General features: G+C 37.7%; 1 protein-coding gene across 1 annotated transcript in view; it reads right to left on the bottom strand.

The window, feature by feature from the left end:
- Nucleotides 1-26620, bottom strand: part of LOC138069452 (mitochondrial adenyl nucleotide antiporter SLC25A24-like) — a 100789-nt gene that overhangs the window by 65532 nt on the left and 8637 nt on the right. The window contains 3 exon segments of the mRNA XM_068960752.1: nt 16670-16825; nt 22088-22114; nt 22116-22200. Of these exon segments, the coding sequence (XP_068816853.1) occupies nt 16670-16825; nt 22088-22114; nt 22116-22200 (268 nt within the window).

Below are 26620 nucleotides of genomic sequence, written 5' to 3'. Positions count from 1 at the left end.
TGAAGCCATAATTTGTACTCAAGCAGTCTGAGTCCACGATCCTAACTGCTATCCTAACTGATAAGAATTAAGAAGTTTGGTGCCGTGGAAGGTACTCAGGATTACTAAAAAAAAGGGGAGTTGTACAGGGAATGTCATGCTTGATGGACTCTTAGGATCAGCTACAGAGAATGACCAAAGTGAAACTGGACACTACTAACGGAGGAGAAGGGGACGACAGAGGATGAGATGGCTGGATGGCATCACCGACTCAATGGACGTGAGTTTGAGTGAACTCCGGGAGTCGGTGATGGACAGGGAGGCCTGGGGTACTGCAGTTCATGGGGTCGCAAAGAGTCGGATATGACTGAGCGACTGAACTGAACTGAACAGAGAAAAAAGGTCATTATTATTTTGCACTCCTTCTTCCCTCCCCAAAAAAGAACTTACATTCTTCTCTTCCTTTTTCTGAATCAAGTGACTATAATTGATTTGGAATAAATGATTACTATAACCAGAAATTATTCATGAGGAACCCCAGAAGTAACATGAGCCAAATCAGACTTCTGACACTAGGAAAAAATGGGGAGCAAAACAGTATCATTCAATCTCCTTGGTGGTCTGAAGATCAGGAGAGCGGTTTTAAAAACAGCTGCAAGTTACTGATATACCAGCTATATAGAAATCCAGCAACAGATGGAGTCACTAAGGTGGAGTGGGTTGTGTGCAGGGAGAGGAAAGGAAAGGTCAAGGTCATACTTGTAGAAAACAAGCTTATAGAAAACAATACTTATAGAAACAGTCCTGAGAAAGAGAAGCCAGAAGAACAAACTGTAAAAAGAAAAATACGTTTTCTATTCACTCAGTTTTAAATGTATTTCTGATTTAAAATTTTTTCAATTGTATTACATTTTCAGATCTAATGAATCTGATGTAAGGCCATCATAGAAACAAACTCACCTCATAGAGAGTGATATCTACACCCGCATACGGTATGACAGTCAGAAGACTAGGAATGTAGCCTTTGTAAAAGCCTGTGATCTTTTCAAGCTTCCAGATCTTCCTGGCACAGTCCAATAGCCCAGAGTACTGTCCAGTTTTACTTACAGCCAAATTAGTTTTTAAAACCTGAATGTAAAAGAATGTTATAGGCTCATTATCAGTTACTCAACCCAGAGCAATCCTGTAAAGTGTGAGTTACAGAATTAAAAAGAGAAAACAATCTTAGGTCAAACTGTATTTTCAATGACAGTATACCTGCTATCATTTTCCTACTTATTCTTGGAATATTTTACTTTTGCATACTACTACGTAACAGTTCATAGGGTCACAGAGAGTTGGACACAACTGAGCAACTAAGCACACACACATACACACACGTTATAAATACAGTGCTTAAATACAAATACAGTGCATTTACCAAATTCCTGAACTTAACTTTGCAGGAAGATAAAGTATCTGAATCCAGCTGTTCTTGTTTCTGTCTAAATTACATACTAGTGTAGCCACAGCTATTATTGCACTATAAGTCAGATAAGGAACCCAAAACTGAATATAATTGGACCAACCGCTATGGAAAACAAGTTGGAGGTTCCTCAAAAAATTAAAAGTAGATCTATCCTATGACCCAGCAATTCTTCTGGTTATAATACACAAAAGAAATGAAAACAGGATTTCAAAGAGATATATGCACTACTATGTATGTTTAGCACTATTCTGTAGCACTATGCACAATAGCCAAGATATGGAAATAAGCTCATCAACAGATGAATGGACAACGACGATATATATGCATATATATCGTCACTGTCCATTCATATATACATATATGTGTATATATTATAATAGAATGTTATTCAGCCATGAAAAAGGGGGACATTCTGCCATGTGTAGTGTGCTAAGTGAAAAATCAGACAGAGGAAGACAAGTACAGTACAGTATCACTTATATGTTTAATCTAAAAAGCCAAACTTGCAAAAACAGAGTAAAATGGTGGTTACCAGGGCATAAGAAGTGGGGCAGGTAAGATAGATGCAATTTAAGGGTACAAACTTGCAACAAGTAATAATTAAGCTCTAGAGGAAATGGCAACCCACTCCAGTGTTCTTGCCTGGTGAATCCCAGTGAAGGGGGAGCCTGGTGGGCTGCCGTGTATGGGGTCGCACAAAGTCGGACACGACTGAAGTGACTTAGCAGCAGCAGCAGCAGAGATCTAACACACAGTATAGTGAATACAGACAACAATCTTGTACTATAATCAACCATCTTGCTGAGAGACTAGAACTTATTTATTCCAACCACTAAAAATAAAGAAGAACTATGAATGTGATTGTAGTGCTAAATATTGCTATAATATATAAATGTTTCAAATTAACTGTTGAACATGTTAAATTTACATAATACTATGTGTCAGATATGTTCAGAAAAGAAACCTAAAAGAAAAATGAAGCTCCTACAACCTCCATCTCCAACATAAGTATCCTAATAAACTGATATTAGGATTTCACAAACATCAACACACGTATACATATACACACAACTTGTGAATGGCAGTAGGTGTTTTAAACCATATATATACATACATATATATATATATGTAAGAGCACACACATAAATACTAACACAAAGAAAGACCAAAAAAATAGAAAATAAAAGACTGAGGAACTTATCCAGATGAAAGGATGTTAAAGAGACCTGACACGTGATCTGAATTGGATCTGGAAAAAGAAATAACTATAAAGACAATTATTAGAACAATTAGCAATTAATTACATTTCAATAAGGACTGTGGCTTAGATAATAGTATTGTACTGCTGATAAATTTCCTGATTTTGATAATATATGAAAGAAAGTTATTCATTCTAAGGAAACTCACACTGAAATTTTTAAAGGTAAAGGGACACAACATTTCCAACTTGCTCTCTCTCTACACAAACACAACACACACGCACACACACACCCCTGTATGGAGAAAGGCAAAATGTTTATTGAAATTTGTGTAGAGTATCCAGAGTTTCCCTGGACTAATGGAAAACACAGAAAACTCTGCTGACATTGAAGTTTAGCATAAAATAAACTGTTTCTTTACCAAGTGGAAAAGAAACTTGATGAGCCTTAATTGTTATACTATTTATTCATTTTTCACTGAGAAATGCCATGATGGAAATGTATTTGCAGGAATCTCCTTATCTCTTACTAGATCAGTTGCTTCTTTACTGTGCATATATAAAGCTACACAATCTGAAGGACATACTGCTTATCCTAGATTATATATAAATACTGCCAGATAAACACACAGGTCAATTTATACTTTGAAGAGAAAATAATCTTAAAATTCAAAAACCACATGGAAGATCTGTATTATTTTTTAAAATTGGATGTTTCATTCTTATAAAAGAGTAAAGAAGTATCATCATGACAGAAAAATATATTCTGAATATATTTAAATTTTATACATCTGCTCTGACTCATAGCTCTAAAATTAATCACCTTCATGATTAATCCAGGGTCTCTGGGTGTTCCTTGTGTTCATTAACTTGGAATTTAGTAAAAACAAATAATAGCAAAACAAATTGGAGACTTTAAAACAAAAATAATTTAAATCCTCAGAGGGATTCAAGAGTATATTTCATCTAGGACAGTTCAATATTTGCAAATCAATGTCACACATTATATGAACATTGAAGGATAAAAATCATGTGATCATCTCAAGATGCAGAAAAAACTTTTGATAAAATTCAACATTCATTTATGATAAAACTCCCAAGAAAGTGGGAATATAGGAAATATACCTCAATATAATAATTGCCATATAAGACAAACTTACTGCCAATATCATACTCAACAGTGAAAAGCTAAGGTCAGGAACAAGAAAAAGATGCTCACTAAACCACTTTTATTCAACATAGTATTGGAAGTCCTAGCTGCAGTAGTCAGACAAGAAAAACAAAATGGATCTAAATTGGAAAGAGGTAAAACTGTCATTGTTTGCAGGTGAGATGATACTATATAGAAAATACTAAAAAGCTGACACCAAGGAAACTATTCAAACTCATAAATTAATTCAGTAAAATTACAGAATACAAAATTATCATCCAGGGCTTTCCTGGTGTCCCAGTGGTTAAGAATCCATCTGCCAAAGCAATTTTTAAAATTGACATGTGGAAACATCATTGTTGGTATTTCTTTACATTGACAATAAACTAACAGAAAGAGAAAATTAGAAAACAACCCATCTACAATTGCATCAAAAATAATGAAATACCTAGGAATAAATCTAACCAAAAAGATAAAAGACTTGTACCAGAAAACTGTAAGACACTGATGAAATAAACTGAAGACAACACAAACAAATGGGAAGATAACTATGCTCATGGATTAAAAGAATTAATATTATTAATATAACTATATTACCCAAGGCAATCTACAGATTTGGTGTAGGCTCTATCAAAATACCAATGGCATTTTTCACAGAACTAGAACAAATAAACTTTTTAAATTTGTATGGGAACACAAAATACCACAAATAGCCAAAACAATCCTGAGAAAGAAGAAGAAAGCTAGAGGTAACATACCCCTTGGTTTCAAACTATACTACAAAGCTACAGCAATCAAAACAGTATGATGCTGGACCCAAAACAGACACATAAATCAGTGGAAGAGAATAGAGAGCCACGAAATAAACCCATATTTATATGGCTAATTATAAATAATGCCAGAGGAGGCAAGATGTTGGAGGTACAATGGAGAAAAGACAGCCTTCTCAATAAATGGTGGTGGGAAGACTGGACAGTTATATGCAAAAGAGTCAACCCAGACTACTTTCTCACATCATTTACAAAAATAAACTCCAAATGGATTAAAGCTTTAAATTTAAGACTTGAAACTATAAAACTCCTAGAAGAAAATATAGGCAGTGTACACTTTGACATCAGTCTTAGCAATATTTTGTATATGTCTCCTCAGGCAAAGGGAAACAAAAGCAAAAATAAACAGATGAAATCACATTAAATCAAAGGGCTTTTTCACAAAAAAGGAAGCTATCAACAAAACAAAAAGGCATCCTACTGAATGGGAGAAGATATCTGCAAATTATATATCTGATAAGGGGTTGATATTCAAAATATACAAAGAACTCATACAATTCAACATCAAACTCCCCACCAAAAAAAAGGACAGAAGACCTGAGTAGACATTTTTCCAAAGAAGACATACAGCTGACCAACAAACATGAAAGGATGCTCAGTATCACAAATCATCAGAGAAATGAAAATCAAAACTATAATGAGATATCACCTCACACCTATCAGAATGGCTATCATCAAGAGACACCAAATAACAAGTGTTGGCAAGGTGTAAAGAAAGCGTCTATGGAGTCGTACAGAGTCAGACACAACTGAAGCGACTTAGCAGCAGGAGCAGAAGAAAGCGAACCCTTGAGCACTGTTGGTGGGAATATAAATTGGTGCGGCCACTATGGAAAACAGTACGGAAGTTCTTCAAAGAAACCTAAAGATAGAACTACCACATGATCCAGCAACACCACTTTTGGGTGTTTTTCTGAAGAGAGCAAAAACCCTAATTTGAAAAGATATATGCACCCCTATGTTCATTGCAGCATTATTTACAATAGCCAATATATGGAAGCAACCAAAGTGTCCATCAATAAATCAATGGATGAAGAAGACATATATATACACAGAGAGATCAAAAAGAAAAGCAAAATCCAAAATTATTTAATAGTAGAAAATTTCCCAGAGCTGGAAAAAAAGATCATTAAAAAGATCTGAAATTAACTGATGAAAGAAAAGGGTCAGAATCTACACATTTCATGATAAAATTTCAGGAAAACAGGAATTAAAAGAAATCTTAAGAGTTTCCAGATTATTTAATAAGAGTAATGTAAAGTGGTTGGATATAAGTTTAACTTAAAAATTCAGGAGTTTTCATATATACCAGCAATAAACATTAGCAAAATCTAATGAAATACATTAATAGCAACAAATACCACACTGTATCTAGTAATAAAAGCCTCCAATGCATAAGACCTGTATAAGAAAATTATAAACTTTATCAAATAATACAAGAACAGATCTAAATGGAAAGGAAGACATATCTCATTCCTGGGCAAAAGAAGAAATTCAATATTATAATTGTCATTTCTTCCCTAAATTCACTAAGTACAACTAAGAGTCAAAATCCCAGTTTGGTTTACTTTGGTTTTTTTAAGAAACTTGGCAAGCCAATTCTGATGTTCATATGGAAGGGAAAATGCAAGAAAATAACAGCAACAAAATGTCCCATTGGTAGATGAATGGATAAAGAACATGTGGTATGTGTGTGCGTGTGTGTGTGTGTGTTAACACACATGCAACAGAATGTTACTTAGCCATCAAAAAGAATGAAATAATGCCACTTGCAACAATATGGATGGACCTAGATATTATCATACTAAGCAAAGTCAGAAAGACAAATACTATATCACTTATATGGGTAAATATAAGTGGTATTTATATTTTAGTAAAATAAAATGTGATACAAATCAAAGCAACAGAAATGCCAGCTTAGATATCACAGCTCTGGTAACACTGCCCTAGCAACAGATTTTCTCTACTCAATAGCTACTAATAATAAGAGGATTCTGGCTCACTTGAAAAAAAATTAGCCATAATTTTCATTAAGGATAACAAATCTTTTTCAATAGCACTTACCTCTAAGGGGTAAATAAAAGACTGAGAAGTGGCACCAGCCAAAGAAGCAGAAGCAAATTTCTCAAGTGTTCCTAAACTGCCTTCTTCAGAAGAAAGATACTCCTTATACTGTATTAACAAGAGTTCAAAGCTATGTTAGCATTGAAAAAGTTCAAAGAGGCATGCAAGTCATTCAATATCAGTGGATACCTAGGCATTTAATTTATAGTTTAAAACTATAATCCACATTTTCGTGCTGCTTAGTCACTCAGTCATGTCCCTCTCTGCAATTCCATGGACTATAGCCCACCAGGCTCTTCTATCCATGAGATTTCCCAGGCAAGAATACTAGAGTGGGTTGCTATATCCTTTTCCAGGGGATCCTCCTGACCCAGGAATCAAACCCGTGTCTCTTGCATAGTACCTAAATATAGTCATGTATATTAGATAGAAGGCCTCAAACTTAACCGTAGAGACTTCATCTTGTACCTCAATTTGCTTAGAATAAGACATACAGCAAAGAAGGTATATAGCAAACATTCAACGAGTGTTGATTATGATAAGCAATAAATATAAAGAAAATGGAAAACTTTGAGATGGAAACAACTGAGAACCTTATGCAATATGTTTTGATGGCAACCATGTTATAATGAAGCAACATGACATGACAAACAAACCCATATTCTTGCCTGGAGAATCCCATGGAGAAAGGAGCCTGGCAGGCTACAGTCCATGGGGTCACAAAGAGTCGGACATGACTGAAGCAACTTAACACACACACAGACGATTATATAATAATAATGTAATTATTTAACTTTATAGTAATGTTCCAACACAGATAAGCAACTACTTCTCTTTGTTTTGTAATAACCCCAACCGATTTTTTAAAAAGTAAAACTGAATAACATTCCCTTGTTAATAAATGTCATAGGCAGTGTGGTTTTTACCTGTTCATAAGACCAGATCTTAACAGCTATTTCAGGAGCAAGCTTGAGAACATTCGTACCATTTCCTCTCCACAAAGAAATGACTCCGCCCTCTTTCATCATCTCTATTAAATGGCTCATTATCTTCACATTCTTTGTTTCTAAACTCTGAGCCTTGAAAAGGAAAGGAAGAATTTTGAAAATCACAGTACGATTTGAAGAACTTTGAAAACCACATATTGTAATTTTCATGTGATTGGCAGGACAGAGTTGAAGTTCCTAAAATATGGACGGTCTCTCCTGTTGGGGAAACAGCAGCTGTCCTGGTGATTAGACAGCTTTCAAGACATGTTTATTTTAATCCCTGCACTATAGCTTAAGAAGAGGACACCTTACACAGAGGACACAAGATCATGCTGCAGACATGGTTGCTTTGTTGCCCCCTCCTCAGAGGGATGAACAAATGACTCTCCCATCAGGAAGAGTGAAATTGGGTGTACATTTCAAGAGAAGCGTCAGGGAAGCAACATTTCTGAAAAGTTAAGGCCACAGAAACTCAGAGAACTTATTGCTAAAAAGTGGCTTATGAGGCTTTTAATAAGGGTGATCAGTGTGGTCAATGAAAGCGGAGAAAAAAAAGCTGAATCCAACTAACTCTGTGGCCAACATATGAAACCTTTCTCCAGGGCATGTATTAGAAAACAGATATACACTTGTCTGAAGACAGTATGAGAGAATGTGCTCTGGACATTGACTATACTGCATTGACATAAGAAAAATTAAACCCAGAGCAATATTGAAAAGCAGAGACATTACTTTGCCAACAAAGGTCCGTCTAGTCAAGGCTATGGTTTTTCCAGTGGTCATGTAGGGATGTGAGAGTTGGACTGTGAAGAAAGCTGAGCACCGAAGAATTGATGCTTTTGAACTGTGGTGTTGGAGAAGACTCTTGAGAGTCCCTTGGACTGCAAGGAGATCCAACCAGTCCATTCTGAAGGAGATCAGCCCTGGGATTTCTCTGGAGGGAATGATACTGAAGCTGACACTCCAATACTTTGGCCACCTCATGCGAAGAATTGACTCATTGGAAAAGACCCTGATGCTGGGAGGGATTGGGGGCAGGAGGAGAAGGGGACGACAGAGGATGAGATGGCTGGATGGCATCACTGACTCGATGGATGTGGGTCTGAGTGAACTCCGGGAGTTGGTGATGGACAGGGAGGCCTGGCGTGCTGCCATTCATGGGGTCGCTAAGAGTAGGACACGACTGAGTGACTGAACTGAACTGAAATGAATATGACTCAACATGTGAGTGAAGATAACAGGAAAAATAAAAGATAAATTCAACAAATATAGTCCAGTAAAAGAAGCTACAAAAGTGGTTTTAAAATAAGAGGTATTAAAGAGCTATATATCTGTTTTTAAGGAGACTGGCAGCAGTCTGATGGCTGTAGTATGATAGTTGGATACCTAGTAAATGTGGAGGGGATCATCAGGCTCATTGTAAAACATATATGAAGAGAAAAGGAGGAAAAACTGACCAAAAATGAAAAAAAAAAACAAGAACCAGTATAAAGATAATTACCAACTCTCTACTGAGGAGAAAAAGACACAAACTCAGAATGATACCTGTATTTTACAGCCATAGTAATAAATAGGTTTACTTTAATTTGTGCAATAAATCTATAAAAGAGTGTTGAAATTCAGTCAACATATAACATAAGGAAATCTTTCTGGACTGGCTTGTATACAGTCACTGAGCTAAGCCCTTGCATACCCACTCTCTCCTGCACTAGTCACTCTAGCGCCAGGGAGTCCCAGGTAGACTCCACTTTAAATGGGTGCCTGTCTAGGTGACTATTAATCAGTTTACCTATGGGCCTTCTGACCAGCCACTTGCCCTCCTGCATCATCCCTTGGCCTCTCTGTTCAGAGCATTAGTAAGATAAAAATACAAGTGACAAGATTCATTTGAGTATTTAGATCCATTCAGAAATTCTGGTGCACCAATTATTGTCTCTCTTGCCAGCAAGATCTTTTATAAAATAATATGACCTGATGTTTGGGAGGATACAGGGAAACAGGTAGTTTCATACAGTACTAGGAAAAGTAATGTATGATAAATGTGAATACATATCAAAAGCCTTATGGAGTAACCATCATAATCAACAAAAGAGTCTGAAATGCAGTACTTGGATGCAATCTCAAAACAACAGAATAATCTCTGTTCATTTCCAAGGCAAATCATTCAATATCACAGTAATCCAAGTCTATGCCCCGACCAGTAATGCTAAAGAAGCTGAAGTTGAACGGTTCTATGAAGACCTATAAGACCTTTTAGAAATAACACCCAAAAAAGATGTCCTTTTCATTATAGGGGATTGTAATGCAAAAGTAGGAATTCAAGAAACACCTGGAGTAACAGGCAAATTTGGCCTTGGAATACAGAATGAAGCAGGGCAGAGGCTAATACAGTTTTCCCAAGAGAAAGCATTGGTCATAGCAAACACGCTCTTCCAACAACACAAGAGAAGACTCTACACATGGACATCACCAGATGGTGGACACCAAAATCAGACTGATTATATTCTTTGCAGCCAAAGATGGAGAAGCTCTTTTCAGTCAGCAAAAGCAAGACTAGGAGCTGACTGTGGCTCAGATCATGAACTCCTTATTGTCAAATTCAGACTTACATTGAAGAAAGTAGGGAAAACCACTAGCCCATTCAGGAATGACCTAAATAAAATGCTTTATGATTACACATTGGAACTGAGAAATAGATTTAAGGGACTAGATCTGATAGACAGGGTGCCTGATGAACTATGGATGGATATATGTGACACTGTATAGGAGACAGGAATCAAGACCATCCCCAAGAAAAAGAAATGCAAACAAAGCAAAATGGATGTTTGAGGAGGCTTTACAAAGATCTGTGAAAAGAAGGGAAGCGAAAAGCAAAGGAAAAGGGAAAAATATACCTGTTTGAATGCAGAGTTCCAAAGAATAGCAAGGAGAAATAAGAAAGCCTACCTCAGCAATCAATGCAAAGAAATAGAGGGAAAAAATAGAATGGGAAAGACTAGAGATCTCTTCAAGAAAATTAGAGATACCAAGGGAACATTTCATGCAAAGATGGGCTCGATAAAGGACAGAAATGGTATGGACCTAACAGAAGCAGAAGGTATTAAGAAGAGGTGGCACAAATACACAGAAGAACTGTACAAAAAAGATCTCATGAACCAGATAACAACAATGGTGTGATCACTCACCTAGAGCCAGACATCCTGGAATGTGAAGTCAAGTGGGCCTTAGGAAGCATCAGTCTGAACAAAGCTTGCAGAGGTGATGGAATTCCAGTTGAGCTATTTCAAATCCTAAAAGATGATGCTGTGAAAGTGCTACACTCAATATGCCAGCAAATTTGGAAAACTCAGCAATGGCCACAGGACTGGAAAAGATTAGTTTTCATTCCAATCCCAAAGAAAGGAAATGCCAAAGAATGCTCAAACTACTGCACAATTGCACTCATCTCACATGTTAGTAAAGTAATGCTCAAAATTCTCCAAGCCAGGCTTTAGCAATATGTGAACCATGAACTTCCAGATGTTCAAGCAGGTTTTAGAAAAGCCAGAGGAACTAGAGATCAAATTGCCAACATCCACTGGATCATGGAAAAAGCAAGAGAGTTCCAGAAAAACATCTATCTCTGCTTTATTGACTATGCCAAAGCCTTTGACTGTGTGGATCACAATAAACTGTGGAAAATTCTGAAAGAGATGGGAATACCAGACCACCTGACATGCCTCTGGAGAAACCTGTATGCAGGTCAGGCAGCAACAGGTAGAACTGGACATGGAACAACAGACTGGTTCCAAATAGGAAAAGGAGTATGTCAAGGCTGTATATTGTCACCCTGCTTGTTTAACTTCTATGCAGAGTACATCATAAGAAATGCTGGGCTGGAAGAAGCACAAGCTGGAATCAAGATTGTCAGGAGAAATATCAATAATCTCATATATGCAGATGACACCACCCTTATGGCAGAAAGTGAAGAAGAACTAAAGAGCCTCTTGATGAAAGTGAAAGAGGAGAGTGAAAAAGTTGGCTTAAAGCTCAACATTCAGAAAACGAAGATCATGGCATCCAGTCCCATCACTTCATGGCAAATAGATGGGGAAACAGTGGCAGACTTTATTTTGGGGGGGCTCCAAAATCACTGCAGGTGGTGATTGCAGCCATGAAATTAAAAGACACTTAGTCTTGGAAGGAAAGTTATGACCAACCTAGACAGCATATTAAAATGCAGAGACATTACTTTGTCAACAAAGGTCTGTCTAGTCAAGGCTATGGTTTTTCCAGTAGTCATGTATGGATGTGAGAGTTGGACTATAAAGAAAGCTGAGTGCCAAAGAATTGATGCTTTTGAACTGTGGTGTTGGAGAAGACTCTTGAGCATCCCTTGGCCTGCAAGGAGATCTAACCAGTCTATCCTAAAGGAGATCAGTCCTGTTGTTCATTGAAGGACTGATGTTGAAGCTAAAACTCCAATATTTTAGCCACCTGATGGGAAGAGCTGACTCATTTGAAAAGACCTTGATGCTGGGAAAGATTGAGGGCAGGAAGAGAAGAGACAACAGAGGATGAGATGGTTGGATGGCATCACCGTCTCAAAGGACACTAGTTTGGGTAAACTCCGGGAGTTGGTGATGGACAGGGAGGCCTGGCGTGCTGCAGTTCTTGTGGTCTGCAAAGAGTCAGAGATGACTGAGTGACTGAACTGAACTGAACTGATGTATAGAATTCACTTGCAGTAATGGCAAGCTGGGTAATAAGGAAGGAATGTACTTCCAAGTAAGGATAACTGAAAAAGCCAATGGCATATTTATTTCTTAAAGTTTCTTAAAGGCATCCATGAGCTAACAAGACAGAGACATATTCCAAGGCCAGTATCTAGGAGAGAAGAGAAAATCTAGAAAGGTAAGATTACCACTCAAGTGTATTTCTGGGCCCAGAAAAAAAAACAATTATAAAGTTAACTCATTGTTTTGTTGCCTCGCTGGGTTAACAGAGAACAGAAGACAAAGCTCAGGGCTCGCTGAAGGTATAGGTCTCTGAAGAACCATCTCCACTTTAAACTGGGACTTTGCAGGTCTATCCCCTTATGGCAAGGGTAAACCAGAAGAAACCAGCCTCTGCAAGGGCATGGCTTTGTATCAGCTGGGTGGTTCTGGGAACTTCAAGACTTAAATCTGAATTAAATAATGTGATCCCAGATTGATAGTCCTCCCAAGCACCTAACAGAAACAAATAAAAATCTAGTCTCAAGTTGGATATCATCATCATAGCTCCTCAAGTTATTACTCTAAGTGATATTTTAAAAAAACATCAAAAACTAATGGAGGGGGGAAAATGTAGAATAACTTTTAAAAATATAACTGAAGGCAAGAAAGGAAATAAGATCTTAGAACATGCAGGACAAATAGAAAGCATAAAATAAGATGGCAGCCTTGAACAAAATATCAATAAGTACACCAACTGTTAAATGAAATAAGTCTTCCAGTTTAAAATATAACAAAATCCAGGAAATTCCCTGTCAGTCCAGTGGTAAGGACTCTGTGATTTCACTGCTGAGGGCCTGGTTCAATCCACAGTAGAAGAACTAAGATCCTGCAAGCCATGCTGGCAAGCCAAACAAATGAAAAATATATAAAATAAAATAAAAACCACCTATACACCATTTACCTGTAACTTATCTAAAACATACAAATGCTGAAACCCTGAAAGTAAAAGAATGACAATGGATATATAACACAAATCCCAAGCAAGAGTAGAGAGTGCATCTATATCAATGTCAGACAAAATAGAACAAAAGGCATTTACAGAGATGAAGAAGATCACTTCACAGTGACAAAAGGTTCAATTCACCAAGAGTATTCTAATTTTTAGCTTCAATGTATATAAAGGAAAAGTGACAATGCTACAAGCAGAGCAGGGCTAGACCTGAGAAGGGTTGCTGCCCCCGGCCCTCTATCTCAGCCTCCCAGAGCGGAGAGGTGGAGAGTGTGGAGTGCAGAAGCTTAAGCCTGCCCTACATAGAAGAAGAGTGAAGCTAATAAAACAAACAATGAGACTACAAAAAAACGTGTGGAGTTTTCAAGAGGCTGATTCACAGGGATTTATTTCTTGTGGTCATTCCTTGATTTTCTTGGTGACAGAAAGACAATGCAAATAAACAGATGTATAAATTCCTTTTATAACAGAAATTCTGATTTGCTAATAGAGTAGATTTGAAAACTCGTCAGAAGAAAAAAACATAACTATATATGGTGATGGATGTTAACTAGATTTATTGTGGTGATCATTTGCAATGCATACCTATACTGAATCATTATACTGTACACATAAAACTAATATAATAAGTCAATTATATCTCAATTTGTAAAAAAAGAAAAAAATCTGTGGGAGAAACATAGCTAGAAAACACAACTGCAGAAGAAATCCATACAAGCTACCTAAAATATCCATTCTTCATTTTTAATACAAAAGAACAATAAAGGGTCATAATATATGTGAAGGAGGAAAGGCAGCATAGAACGCAAAACTACGATAAACAGAATAATTAAATCCACAGAAAATAGTGACAATTTAGGAAACTACAGTTAACTAAAACAAAAAAACATAAAGAACCCTGTAATGTCCTCAGAAAGAATCAAGATGATATCGAATTCATTTTAAGAAATACCAAACAAGAAAAAGATACTATGAAAAAAGATCAATCAAAAGGATAAAAAGAGCTTTCAGAAATTTAAACTGTGATTACTAAAATAAGAAGTTCAATAGAAGGGTTAAAAAACAGTACTGAAGAAATGTCCCAGAATGTCAAGTAAAATGACAGAGTAATAAAAATATTTATGAAAAGATAAGGTTGCAATGCAGGAGACCCAGGCTCAATCCCTGGCTCAGGAGGATCCTCTGGAGAAGAGAATGACAACCCACACCAGTATTCTTGCCTGGAAAATCCCATGGACAGAGGAGTCTGGCAGGCTACAGTCCATTGGGTCACAAAAAGTCAGACACAACTGAGCAACTAACACACACACACAAGCTGCATCAAGGTCAGTCTGGGAGGTACCACATTCAACCATTCAACCAGAAGAATTCCAGAGAGAATAAAGTGAAGAAAACTAAGGAGGAAACACTAGAATACATTAATGCTGAAGAAAGACCTAAGTTTACGGTTAAGAAGAGCCCACCAAGTGTCAAGCACAATGGGTTGAAAAGAACCTACCTAAACTCACAGTGTACAATTTCAGAATACCCAACGTAGTACTTAGTTGCTCAGTCATGTCCAACTCTTTGAGATTCTTTGGATTGTAGCCCGCCAGGCTCCTCTACCCATGGGATTTTGTTTTTTTTTTTTTCTATCTTCTATCAGTGGGATTTTTCAGGCAAAAATACTGGAGTCAGTTGCCATTTCCTCCTCCAGGGGATCTTCCCCACCCAGGAATCTGACCCATGTCTCCTGTGTCTTCTGCATTGCAGGCAGATTCTTTACATGCTGAGCCACTGGAAAAGCCCAAGGTACAGGCATGACTAAATGCTTCCAGAGAGGAAAATCAGGTAATCTACAAAATATCAAAATGGCATCAGACTTTTCAGAAGTAATACTGAATACTACAAAATAATAGCATAATGCCTTAAGAAGTTCTAAGGGAAAGCATTTTTTACTTTGATGTCCATATTCTGCCAATCTACCAATCAAAGAGAAAAGAAAAATAAAATAATTTTAGACATGTAAGATACTGACTTTCAGAAAAAGTGGTAGAATGACCCCACATGTTTATTTCCTCATCCTCCTAAAACCACACAAAAACAATAGTAAAGTAACAAAGAAGGCAATAACTAGGGCACCCATCGATCCCAATTCCCCCAAAAGCTGTCCCCCCATGATTATTAAGCACCCCTTTCTTTTTTAAAAGTGTCTCGGTTCAAATGAAAATTATATGGTCACCTCATTACTAATCTGCAGGGGTATGGGTATTAGTGCTTTCATCAGATTTGGGGGAGGTAGAAAGCAAATGGAAAAGTGATAACTAATTTAGCAAAGTAAAAGTTGTAACTTAAGGTTCTGAGGAGGGGAAAGCACATAGAACTACATTTTCCTTTAAAAATCCATGAGGCTTTATTCTCTGGAGGAAGCAGAGAGGATCTTAACTCAGGAATACAGAATTCAAGAATTCAGTGAGGCATAGGACTAAAAACAGATGAATTAAGTGAGTAAATATACACAGTAGGCCTCCTGTCCCTTTCCCCTGCTTGAACTCAGAATACCAGCAGCCAGACATGCTCGCTTGCTTTGTATATTTCTATAAAAGTTAGAGACAGATTTATTCCGTGGTGACCCATAAAGGCTAAAAGGAGACAGTGACCAAATGTTGTTATAGGTCCATCATTTCTGCCTTGAATAGAGCAATGAAGAGGGTGGACACCCTTCTCACCTGGTTTCAGTTGAACAGTCATAACCAGAGACTTGGCCACGAGGCTCAGGCAATTTCTTCACTGCCTGCATTAATTTGAAAGGGACTCAAAACTTCAGAAAACTGAAGAATTCCACCTACAGGGCCCTGCATTTGATAAGGAATAAAGAGGGAGTGCAACCCTGACCACTTTCTGTCTCTTGTCACAATTTCCAGTCCAGGGAGAGAATCAAAAGTATTGTGCAGCCTTCCCTTCCCAGGCTCCACCAAAGAAAAAAAAAAGATTTTCCTAATTTTTGCCCTCTCTAGAATACTAGTACTAGGTTATATTTAACTATTTATTTGTAGATCTGTCTCCATCACAAAACTCCAAAATGCATGTGAATGAGAATGGTATATCACTTGATTGTTGCACCCTCAAGGTGAGTTGAGTGTCTGGGAACTTATTGAATAACTGAGTCTAGATTACTGGCAATGAAGCAATTTGCACATGAAAAAAATCAAGAAATATTATTAAGACTTCTGAAATCCTCCTTTTTAAAAGTATCAAATATTATTCACATTACTCAAAATCATGTACACGAACTATGCAACACACCTGCATGAGGGTTTTCAGACGCTCGAACGGCGCTGTACATGTTCGAGCACACGTACCCGCTATGCCTCCAGCCAACAGATATTTCCATAGATGGCCAGATTTTCTCTTTTCATCAACTAAATTATGAAAAATCCATCTATCTCCCATGTCAATTCCCTATCAAAACAAATTTTACATAACATTATAGTTAGCTGATCTCAAATGGAAATATTATCTCCTAATAAGGTCTAAATTTTTTATATATTTCATCTCCACAGCAAATTTAATATCATCCTTTCCTAGGATTTTGTATCTTACCAACCAATATAACTTTAAATAATTCATAAATTAGCTTGAAATACTGTCAATTATAAAATTAATATAATTATATTAAAAATATGAATTGATAATTTTTTGTATCATGCTTAAGACAACCTTTACAATTCAACCATTTAAAAATCTGTATACCATTTTCAACATAAAATTATTTGTCTAAGATTAAATACAAAAAGAACAATCTGTCAAATTCTAATAAATACTTTTAGCTCTCCTGTGTCTCCTACATTGCAGGCGGTTTCTTTACCCGCTGAGCCATCGAGGATGCCTCATAGTCAAATACAGGCTGTGCACACAGTGGTGAGAATAGTTATTTAAGAGGCAATAATGTATAAGTATCTTCAGTGTTCAAGGCTAGCAGATTCTCCTATTATCTTCAGTCAGACTTTTCACTTCGAACAAGTTCAATTCAGTCGCTCACTCATGTCATGTTGCCCTAATGGTCCGGGAGCAAGCAACGAGAATGAAGACAGAATACGAAATCTGGTGCAGTGTGTCAGGGGATCTGCAGCCGCTATTGGACTGAGGTGCAGAGTCCACTCTGAGTCCAGCTTTCATTCCTAATTGCAGACTACAAGATTTTTTTATCATATCTTTCCCAAGACACTACACTGACACAGTCCAGATCTCCTTGTTTTTACCCCAGGCCATTCCCTTTTGGGCTAGTCTCAGGAACAATCAGCAAGTGTGTAGGCAGCGTTCATGCTTGATGCCAACCCAGGTGTTCCAAGGTCCATGCTTTCATGATCCCAGTCACACTCCCTTCTGGGTTTGGCCTTGAAGTTTGTAACAAGGAGATTATTCTTGAGAAAAACATGAAAGATAATCATTAACACAGTTTCTTAATATATGCCGTTTTTCCAGGTGCTCTTTCTGTGGAATTTCTCAAGGCTGTGAAACTTCTCAAGGCTGTGAACCCACATTATGAGGAATTCCCATTACAGTGTCAGACTCTTTGCAACCCCATGGACTGCAGCACACCAGGCTTCCCTGTCCATCACCAACTCCCGGAACTTACTCAAACTCATATCCATCAAGTCAGTGATGCCATCTAACCACCTTATCCTCTATCGTCCCCTTCTCCTCCCACCTTCAATCTTTCTCAGCATCATGGTCTTTTCTAGTGAGTCAGTTCTTCACATAAGGTGGCCAAAGTATTGGAGTTTCAGTGTCAGCATCAGTCCTTCCAATGAATATTCAGGATTGATTTTCTTTAGGATAGACTGGTTGGATCTCCTTGCAGTCCAAGGGACCCTCAAGAGTCTTCTCCAACACCACAGTTCAAAAGCATCAATTCTTCGGCGCTCAGCCTTCTTTATAGTCTGACTCTCACATCCAGACATGACTACTGGAAAAAACATAACTTTGACTAGATGGACCTTTCTTGGCAAAGTAATGTCTCTGCTTTTTAATATGCTGTCTAGGGTGGTCATAGCTTTCCTTCCGAGGAGCAAGCATCTTTTAATTTCATGGCTGCAGTCACCATCTGCAGTGATTTTGAATCTCAAGAAAATAAAATCTGTCACTGTTTCCCCATCTATTTGCCATGTAGTGATGGGACTGGATGCCATGATCTTAGTTTTCTGAATGCTGAGTTTTAAGCCAACTTTTTCCCTTTCCTCTTTCATTTTCATCAAGAGGTTCTTTAGTTCTTTGTTTTCTGCCGTAAAGGTGGTGTCATCTGCATATCTGAGGTAACTGATATTTTTCCTGGCAATCTTGATTCCAGCTTGTGCTTCATCGAGCCCAGCATTTCCCATCATATACTCTGCATATAAGTTAAATAAGCATGGTGACAATATTCAGCCTTGACATACTTGTTCCGATTTGGAACCCGTGTGTTGTTCCATTCACTTCTAACAAAGCAAATGTAAAATATATGACAATACATTTAGAAGCACTTTCCTGTGTAATTGATAAAAAAACCTGGGCCTTCCCATGTAGTGTGCTGAGCAGAAAATAAATTCTGTGGTATATATATCACAAGTAGGTTTTTTTTTTTGAGGGTCTAGAAGTTTGATCACATATGTCATGATTAAGGATCTAGGCTCAGGAGTCAGGTGGGATTCAAATCCCAAATCCCCAAGCTCCTAATTGAATGAACCCTCTGTGACTTAGTTTCCTCAAATGCAAAGAGGAACAATACTAATACCTAACTGGATAGACTTATTTTTTTTAATTAAGTAACTTAGAGCATATAAAGCACTCAGCATAATGTTTGGCACTAAAAAACACTCAGTGACTGTCAGTTACCAATATTATTAATTGTAAAACATAGAGTGCTTGAAAGCAATTAGTCCAAGTGCTTGGCTGCGCTTAGTCATTAGCAATAATATGACTAGGAAATAGCTCAATATCTGTTTAAGAAATAAAAACTGACATTTACAGAGCAAAGCCAGTGCTGTATTAAACAGTTACATGTGTCATCTTCAGTTCTCATAATAACCCTAAGAGAAGTAAGTATTCAGTTCAGTTCAGTTCAGTCGCTCAGCCATGTCCGACTCTCTGCGACCCCATGAATCGCAGCATGCCAGGCCTCTCTGTCCAACACCAACTCACAGAGTTCACTCAGACTCACGTCCATCAAGTCAGTGATGCCATCCAGCCATCTCATCCTCTGTCATCCCCTTCTCCTGCCCCCAGTCCCTCCCAGCATCAGAGACTTTTCCAATGAGTCAACTCTTCGCATGCGGTGGCCAAAGTACTGGAGTTTCAGCTTTAACATCACTCCTTCCAAAGAAATCCCAGGGCGGATCTCCTTCAGAATGGACTGGTTGGATCTCCTTGCAGTCCAAGGGACTCTCAAGAGTCTTCTCCAACACCACAGTTCAAAAGCATCAATTCTTCGGCGCTTAGCCTTCTTCACAGTCCAACTCTCACATCCATACATGACTACTGGAAAAACCATAGCCTTGACTAGACGGATCTTAGTCGGCAAAGTAATGTCTCTGCTTTTGAATATGCTCTCTAGGTTGGTCATAACTTTTCTTCCAAGGAGTAAGCATCTTTTAATTTCATGGCTGCAGTCACCAGCCATGTGATTTTGGAGCCCCCAAAAATAAAGTCTAACACTGTTTCCACTGTTTCCCCATCTATTTGCCATGAAGTGATGGGACCAGATGCCATGATCTTCGTTTTCTGAATGTTGAGCTTTAAGCCATCTTTTTCACTCTCCACTTTCACTTTCATTAAGAGGCTCTTTAGTTCTTCTTCACTTTCTGCCATAAGGGTGATGTCATCTGCATATCTGAGGTTATTGATATTTCTCCCGGCAATCTTGATTCCAGCTTGTGTTTCTTCCAGTCCAGCGTTTCTCATGATGTACTCTGCATATAAGTTAAATAAGCAGGGTGACAATATACAGCCTTGACATACTCCTTTTCCTATTTGGAACCAGTCTGTTGTTCCATGTCCAGTTCTAACTGTAAGTATTACTACCCCAATTTTACAGTTAAGAAAACTGAGGCCCAGAGAGATTAAATAATTTACTCCAGCTCATCCAGATAGCAAATGGCAGAGCTGGGATTTGAACCAGAGCTGGCACTGTTTCCACCCTGCAGAACTGGCTGCTTTCTACCTCTGGGCTGTACAGCTAGAGTTCCAAGCACATTTGTATCCTGTGAAATTACTATAAACCAAACAATGGACCTGCCCATGGAACAAATGAAGCACCCTTTGTTAGCACTATACCTAAAAGGCAGTTCATTGAGTTCATTTTAAATGACTTTAGTAGGTTATCGCCAACACTGTATCAGTTAATTTTCAAAATATGCACTTTCCATGCCTGTTTGCTGTTTATCTCATTATTAAACAGAAAACTTATCATGTATTAGGCATACAATGGGCTTCCCAGGTGGCACTAGTCTACCAATACAGGAGGAGGGCATAGCAACCCACTCCAGTATTCTTGCCTGGAGAATCCCACAGACAGAGGAGCCTGGAATGCTACGGTCCATAGGGTCGCAAAGAGTCAGACACAACTACAGTGACTTAGTATGCCCTCAGGCATACAATAAATGTATTTTTCATTGTCTTGAAATTGCTTTAATCATCTCTAAAAGGAAGGTATAGAATGAACACTTCCTAAAGGAAAAAATCTCTTAATGATTACATATTTATTGAAAGAATGTTGGTAACTAGACAGTTTTGTAAGAGTCATATTATGAGTAGAGAATGCACACTGTTACAGCTAAGATAGTAAGATTATTCTATCTATAAATAGTAATGTGATCCTACTGGTCTTCTCCATTTCTCAGAGACAGGACATATGGATGCATGTATAAATTTGACCCTTGAATAACACAGGGGTTAGAGGCACTGATCCCAGGTACAGTCAAAAAATCCATGTAGAACTTTACAGTTAACCCTCCATATCCATTGTCAACCACAGATCATGTAGTATTTTAGTACTTACTTACTGTGAAAAAAAATGCATATAAGTAAATCTGTGAAGTTCAAATCTGCATTGTCCAAGGTTCAACTGTATACATATAATCATGAGACACAGACTAGTATAGATTTTAGTTTGTAGTTACTAAGCAAAACTTTTAAGATAGTTTAAGAAATTTTGAGAACTTTAAGAAATTATGAAGCATAGATTTTTAAGTGCACCAACAGACAAGACCTATGCCGACCATGAGGTATATATGCATATGAAAAAAACTAAAGCTTTGAACACTCTTTCAAAAACTTCTGTTCAAAGTTTATTCATTCATCCAACAAATATTTATCAGTGAAGTGTTATATAATACAGCAATCTGCAATTCACACTCCCTACTTTTCAGGCAAGAAAATAAGCAACTACAACACAAAATGATGGTGCTGAGTAGGAGTAATCAACTCTTAAGAGTGTACTTCCTCTCAACAGATGTGTGCCTTTTGCAGGTTGAAATTTTAGTTGAAGTAGATATTACATGTCAACTCAGATTTTTTAGCATCATGCAAATTTCTGAGGAAACATCACTTATAGTATAGTATAGCATCAGCAAAACCTCACTAAATAATTTTCTGGCCCCACAATTTTCTAAGAGTATGTAATGTATTACATTTACACCCATGATTCATAGAATAAGACATACAAATTCGTAAAAAGAGACCACTTACGGTAAAATGGCTCCAGTAATGGGCAATTTTCCTCCATATTTCTTGCAGGTTTAAATAAAAAATACTTCCTCCACTCATCCCAATCTACTGTCAGTGATCCATCAGCATCCATGCTATAAATTAATACAAATTACAATTCATACATTTAAAAAGCATTATTAAAATGACATCTCATATTCTTAAAATTTGAGCTGTGTTGAGTTCTGCACATTGTTACTTTTGTGATGTAGAAAGTGCATCTCACATCTCTAAATTTTGGTTTATATGGGAATAATTCCTACAAAACAGAGCTATTAGACTATTAAACTGGATTATATGTACAAAGGCCTTGTAAATTACAAAGAACTAACAAGCTGTCAGTATTACTACATCCCAACCTTCTAGCATTTCTCCTTTAAATATTTCCCCTTCTCCCTATTTGTAACTTCATCTTGTAACTCCTTAACAATCAAAATGATGGCTGACAATTACCCGTTTTGGTTATGGATCTCAAAGGCAATTTTCTTTTCTATGGATATAAAATATCCCATGTCAAAAAAATCATAAGAAATGCAAATATCAATGGAAATAGAATTTTCATTAATATGAGATAATAGTAAGCTAATTTTAAGAATTCTCATCAGGGAATTTCTCAAATCTTTGAATGAAATTAAGAATGTGAAGAAAGATGATGAAATATATCATTTTGAAATGTGAGGTTCCCAAAATTTCAAAGTTACTTGTTTGAGGTAGCACCCTTTCTCATCTCCCTCAGTGATTACTGCTAATTTTCACACATCTCAAGCCACCAAATCAATTTTTGACTCTCACTCTCAGGCCATGTTGTCCCCCATTTCTCCATAAAACATGAGTGTTGAAGTGTTCTCATCTTAAAACCTCTTAACCCAGCCTTCCCCACAGTCACCCCTTAGATCTCTGCCTTTGCAGTAACACTCTCTAAAGAGTTGTTTGTCTAGGGACTTCCCTGGTGGTCCAATGGTTAAGACTCTAAGCTTTCAATGCAGGGGGCCCAGGTTCAATCCCTGGCCAGGGAAATTAAGACCCCATACGCTGCATGGTACAGCCAAAAAATGAGATGGGCATGGCAACCCATTTCAGTATTCTTGCCTGGAGAATCCCATGGACAGAGAAGCCTGGCAGTCTACAGTCCATGGGGTCTCGAAGAGTCAGACACTACTGAAGTGACTTAGCATGCATGCACATATACAGCCAAAATATATACATAAATAAGTTACTTTAAAGAGCTATCTACCTTCTGTCTCCACTTTCTCATTCTCTTTTGAACCCACTCCCATCAGGCTCTCACTACTATTACTACACCAGTATTCTCCATGGTACCAAATTAGTGATCCATTCTCTATCCTCATTTTTACCCTATCAGCAGCATATGACAAAGACAGTTGTCTCCTCCTTGAAACATTTTCTTCATCTAGTTTCCAGAATAGAGTGTTCTCTTAGCCCTCCTCCTTTTCTCTGGCTGCTCCTTCTCTGTCTCCTTCACTGGTTTGTCCTCATCTCCCCTGCCTCTAAATATTAGAGAACACCAGGACTCGGACCATTATACTCTCTTCTTGGTTATCTCTTCCAGTCTCATGGCTTCAAATACCATCGATGGGGCTATGACTTCCAAATGTCTCTCTTGAGTGATCCTCTGAACACCAGATTACTATTTCAAGTTGCCCACCTAACATTTCTACTTAAATGTCTGGTTAGCATCTGAAACGCAACAAAAACAAACCTGAACTCTGATATCTACCCCATCCCAAACGTGCTGTTTTCACAGTTTTACCCCTCTCAATATATGACAATTCCATTCTTTTAGATGTTCAGGCCAAAAATATTGGCACTATCCTTGACTATTTTTTTTTCTTTTACACCCCACTCACAATTCAGCAGTAAATATTGTGAACATTTCAAAATACATCCAGAATCCAATCACTACTTACCTCCTCCATCTTGCTACAAGCCACCCTCAAATGCTGTCTGTATTATTGTATACCTGTCCTCCATACTCTCACCCTTGTCCCCTCTATTCTCAACACATCAGCCAGAATGATCCTAAAATCCAAAATCATGTCATACCTCTGTCTAAAACCATCCAATGACTTACCAGGGCAAAAGCCAAAGTCCTTATAATTTCCTGCAAGATCATATGTGATCTGACTCCTGTTACCTCTTAAAGCTCATCTCCTACCACCTTCTTCTTCATTCACTCTATTCCAGGCACACTGCTCCCCTCTCAGTGTCCTAACCTTGTCAGATATACTGCCTTTCTGGTGACTTTGCTCATGCCACTTCCTTTGCCTAGACTGCTCTTCCCTCAAAGACCATCATGACTCCTTCCTCACTTCTTCAAATCGCCACACAAATGTCACCATCATGGCCTTCCCAACTCACCATATCTAAAACTGCAACTCCCCTATCACTCACACATCCATACTGTTTTCCTCCCTTCTATTATTTTTCCACTTAGCACCATCTAACATAATTTGTTTTTCTCCTATTGTCTCCTCTTGGTTATTGAGTGTTCCGTAGAGCAGGAATTTCTGCCTGTTTCCTTCACTGCTACATCCCTGGCATCTATATAAATCCATGCACTCAGTGAATGAATGAATAAATTTCTCTCTACCCACTTTTATCCTCACCGCCTATGTTCCTAGACTCAGAGAATTACATGTTGACTCTTACTCAAGGACCCTGTCTGTCTCTCTTGAGCTATTGGTCCTACTCCTTCTCAATCATTAATTTCCTTTCTCTACAAGATATCCAACAAATGTCTCTCTTTCTCATGGCTACTCCTCCACAAATCTCTCCTATCCTTCAAAAAATTATAAAAATACAATGCAAAAAGACTTGCTTAGTCGTCTTCTCCATCTTATCTAAACTTCCCAAATCAGTAAACTACATTCATCACACCCACCTCCTCACTTCCCATTCGTTCTGTAGCCCAGTGCAATCTGACAAAACCCTTTACCGCCCACTGAAACTGTTTTCACTGAGAGGACCAGAAATCTCAAATGAGCAGATCCAAGGAATTTTTTTTCAATATTTATGTTGCCAGTCCCTCCTGATAAATCTGATACTCTCCACCCTTGGTTTTTGTAACAATATTAAGTCAGTCAGAAAACATGTATTGATCTGTTAGTACATTCCAGACACTGTACTAGGCATTGGCTATAAAATAATGGATAATATACTTTGGTCCCAGCTTTACAGTCTATTGGGAATAGGGAATATGACAGATGAGCCTCTGTAAAGTTGTAAAAGGAAATACCAGCAAAACCAAAAACATTTCAGAGGTCAGAGTCACATCTGAATAGAGACCTAAAGAATAAGCAGGGGATATCCAAGTGAAGGAGCTGGAATGGGTCTCCCAGACAGAAAGAACAGTTTGTACAAGGGTTGAAGCAATGGGACTCCAGGGTGCTTGTTGCTGTTGTTGTTGTTGTTGTTTAAGACTGAAAGCTCAGTCTGCCTGGAGCACAGAGTGGAGGGAGAGTTCTGGATGATGAGACTAGAGAGGTGGGCCAGACCACGTGGAGCCCTGTGGACCACAGAAAGGAAACAAGATTCCATCTTAACCCTAGGAATAGTGTCGATTATTAACATGGGTATGAAAATTCTAAATGAAGTGATAGCAAATCAAATTCCTCTGTATACTTAGAAGAGCAACAAAAACCATGTTTCTGTGAGTAAATCCAACAAAAGTTATATAGGAGCTTTATAGAGAATATATAACATTAAAAGACATTAAAGAAGATCTAAAAATAAAGACATACATAATATTCAGGAAACAGAAAATGTAACATCATAAGTACATCACTTCTCCCCCAAATGGATCTATAAATTACATGCAATTGCGATCAAAATTCCAAAAGGGGGGAATTAAATTCCCGGTGGTCCAATGGTTAGGACTCCATGCTTCCAGGGCAGGGGGCACGGGTTCAATCCCTGGTTGGGGAACTAAGAATCCCACATGCTGCATGGCGCGGCCAAAAAAAGTTCCAAAAGAGGTATATGAGTGTATGTATGCACATGTGCATATTTATATATGTATCCGAATAAGCTGATTCTAAAATGCATATAGAAGATTAAAGGGCCAAGAATAGCATTGACATTATTGAAGATGAAGAAAGTAAAACCAGATATCAAGATGTATTCTAAAGTGATAGCAATTAGGAGATGGTAATGATCCATAACAGACAACAGCCAATGTAATATAGTAAAGAGATGAGAAACACATCCACATACAGATGGAAATTTAATAATATGACAGAGGTAAGCATTTCAAATTGTGGGGAAAGGATGAGACCAGTCAATTAATGGTGATAGAACAACAGACCATATAGAAAAAAATGAAACTGGCCATGTAATTTTATAACATACATGAACATCAATTACAGATGAGTTAAAGAACTAAATGTAAAATGCAAAATTGTAAAAATAAGATATAGGTTAACATTTTTATATCCCAGGGTAAGGAAGAATTTTTCAAGGTGTTAAAAGCACATGCATAAAAGAAAAAGATGGACA

Source organism: Capricornis sumatraensis, chromosome 2 (genome assembly GCF_032405125.1).
Source record: "Capricornis sumatraensis isolate serow.1 chromosome 2, serow.2, whole genome shotgun sequence".
Lineage (NCBI taxonomy): Eukaryota > Metazoa > Chordata > Mammalia > Artiodactyla > Bovidae > Capricornis > Capricornis sumatraensis.
The sequence above is the reverse complement of the archived record's forward strand: the minus strand, read 5'-3'. Positions and strand labels throughout refer to the sequence as shown.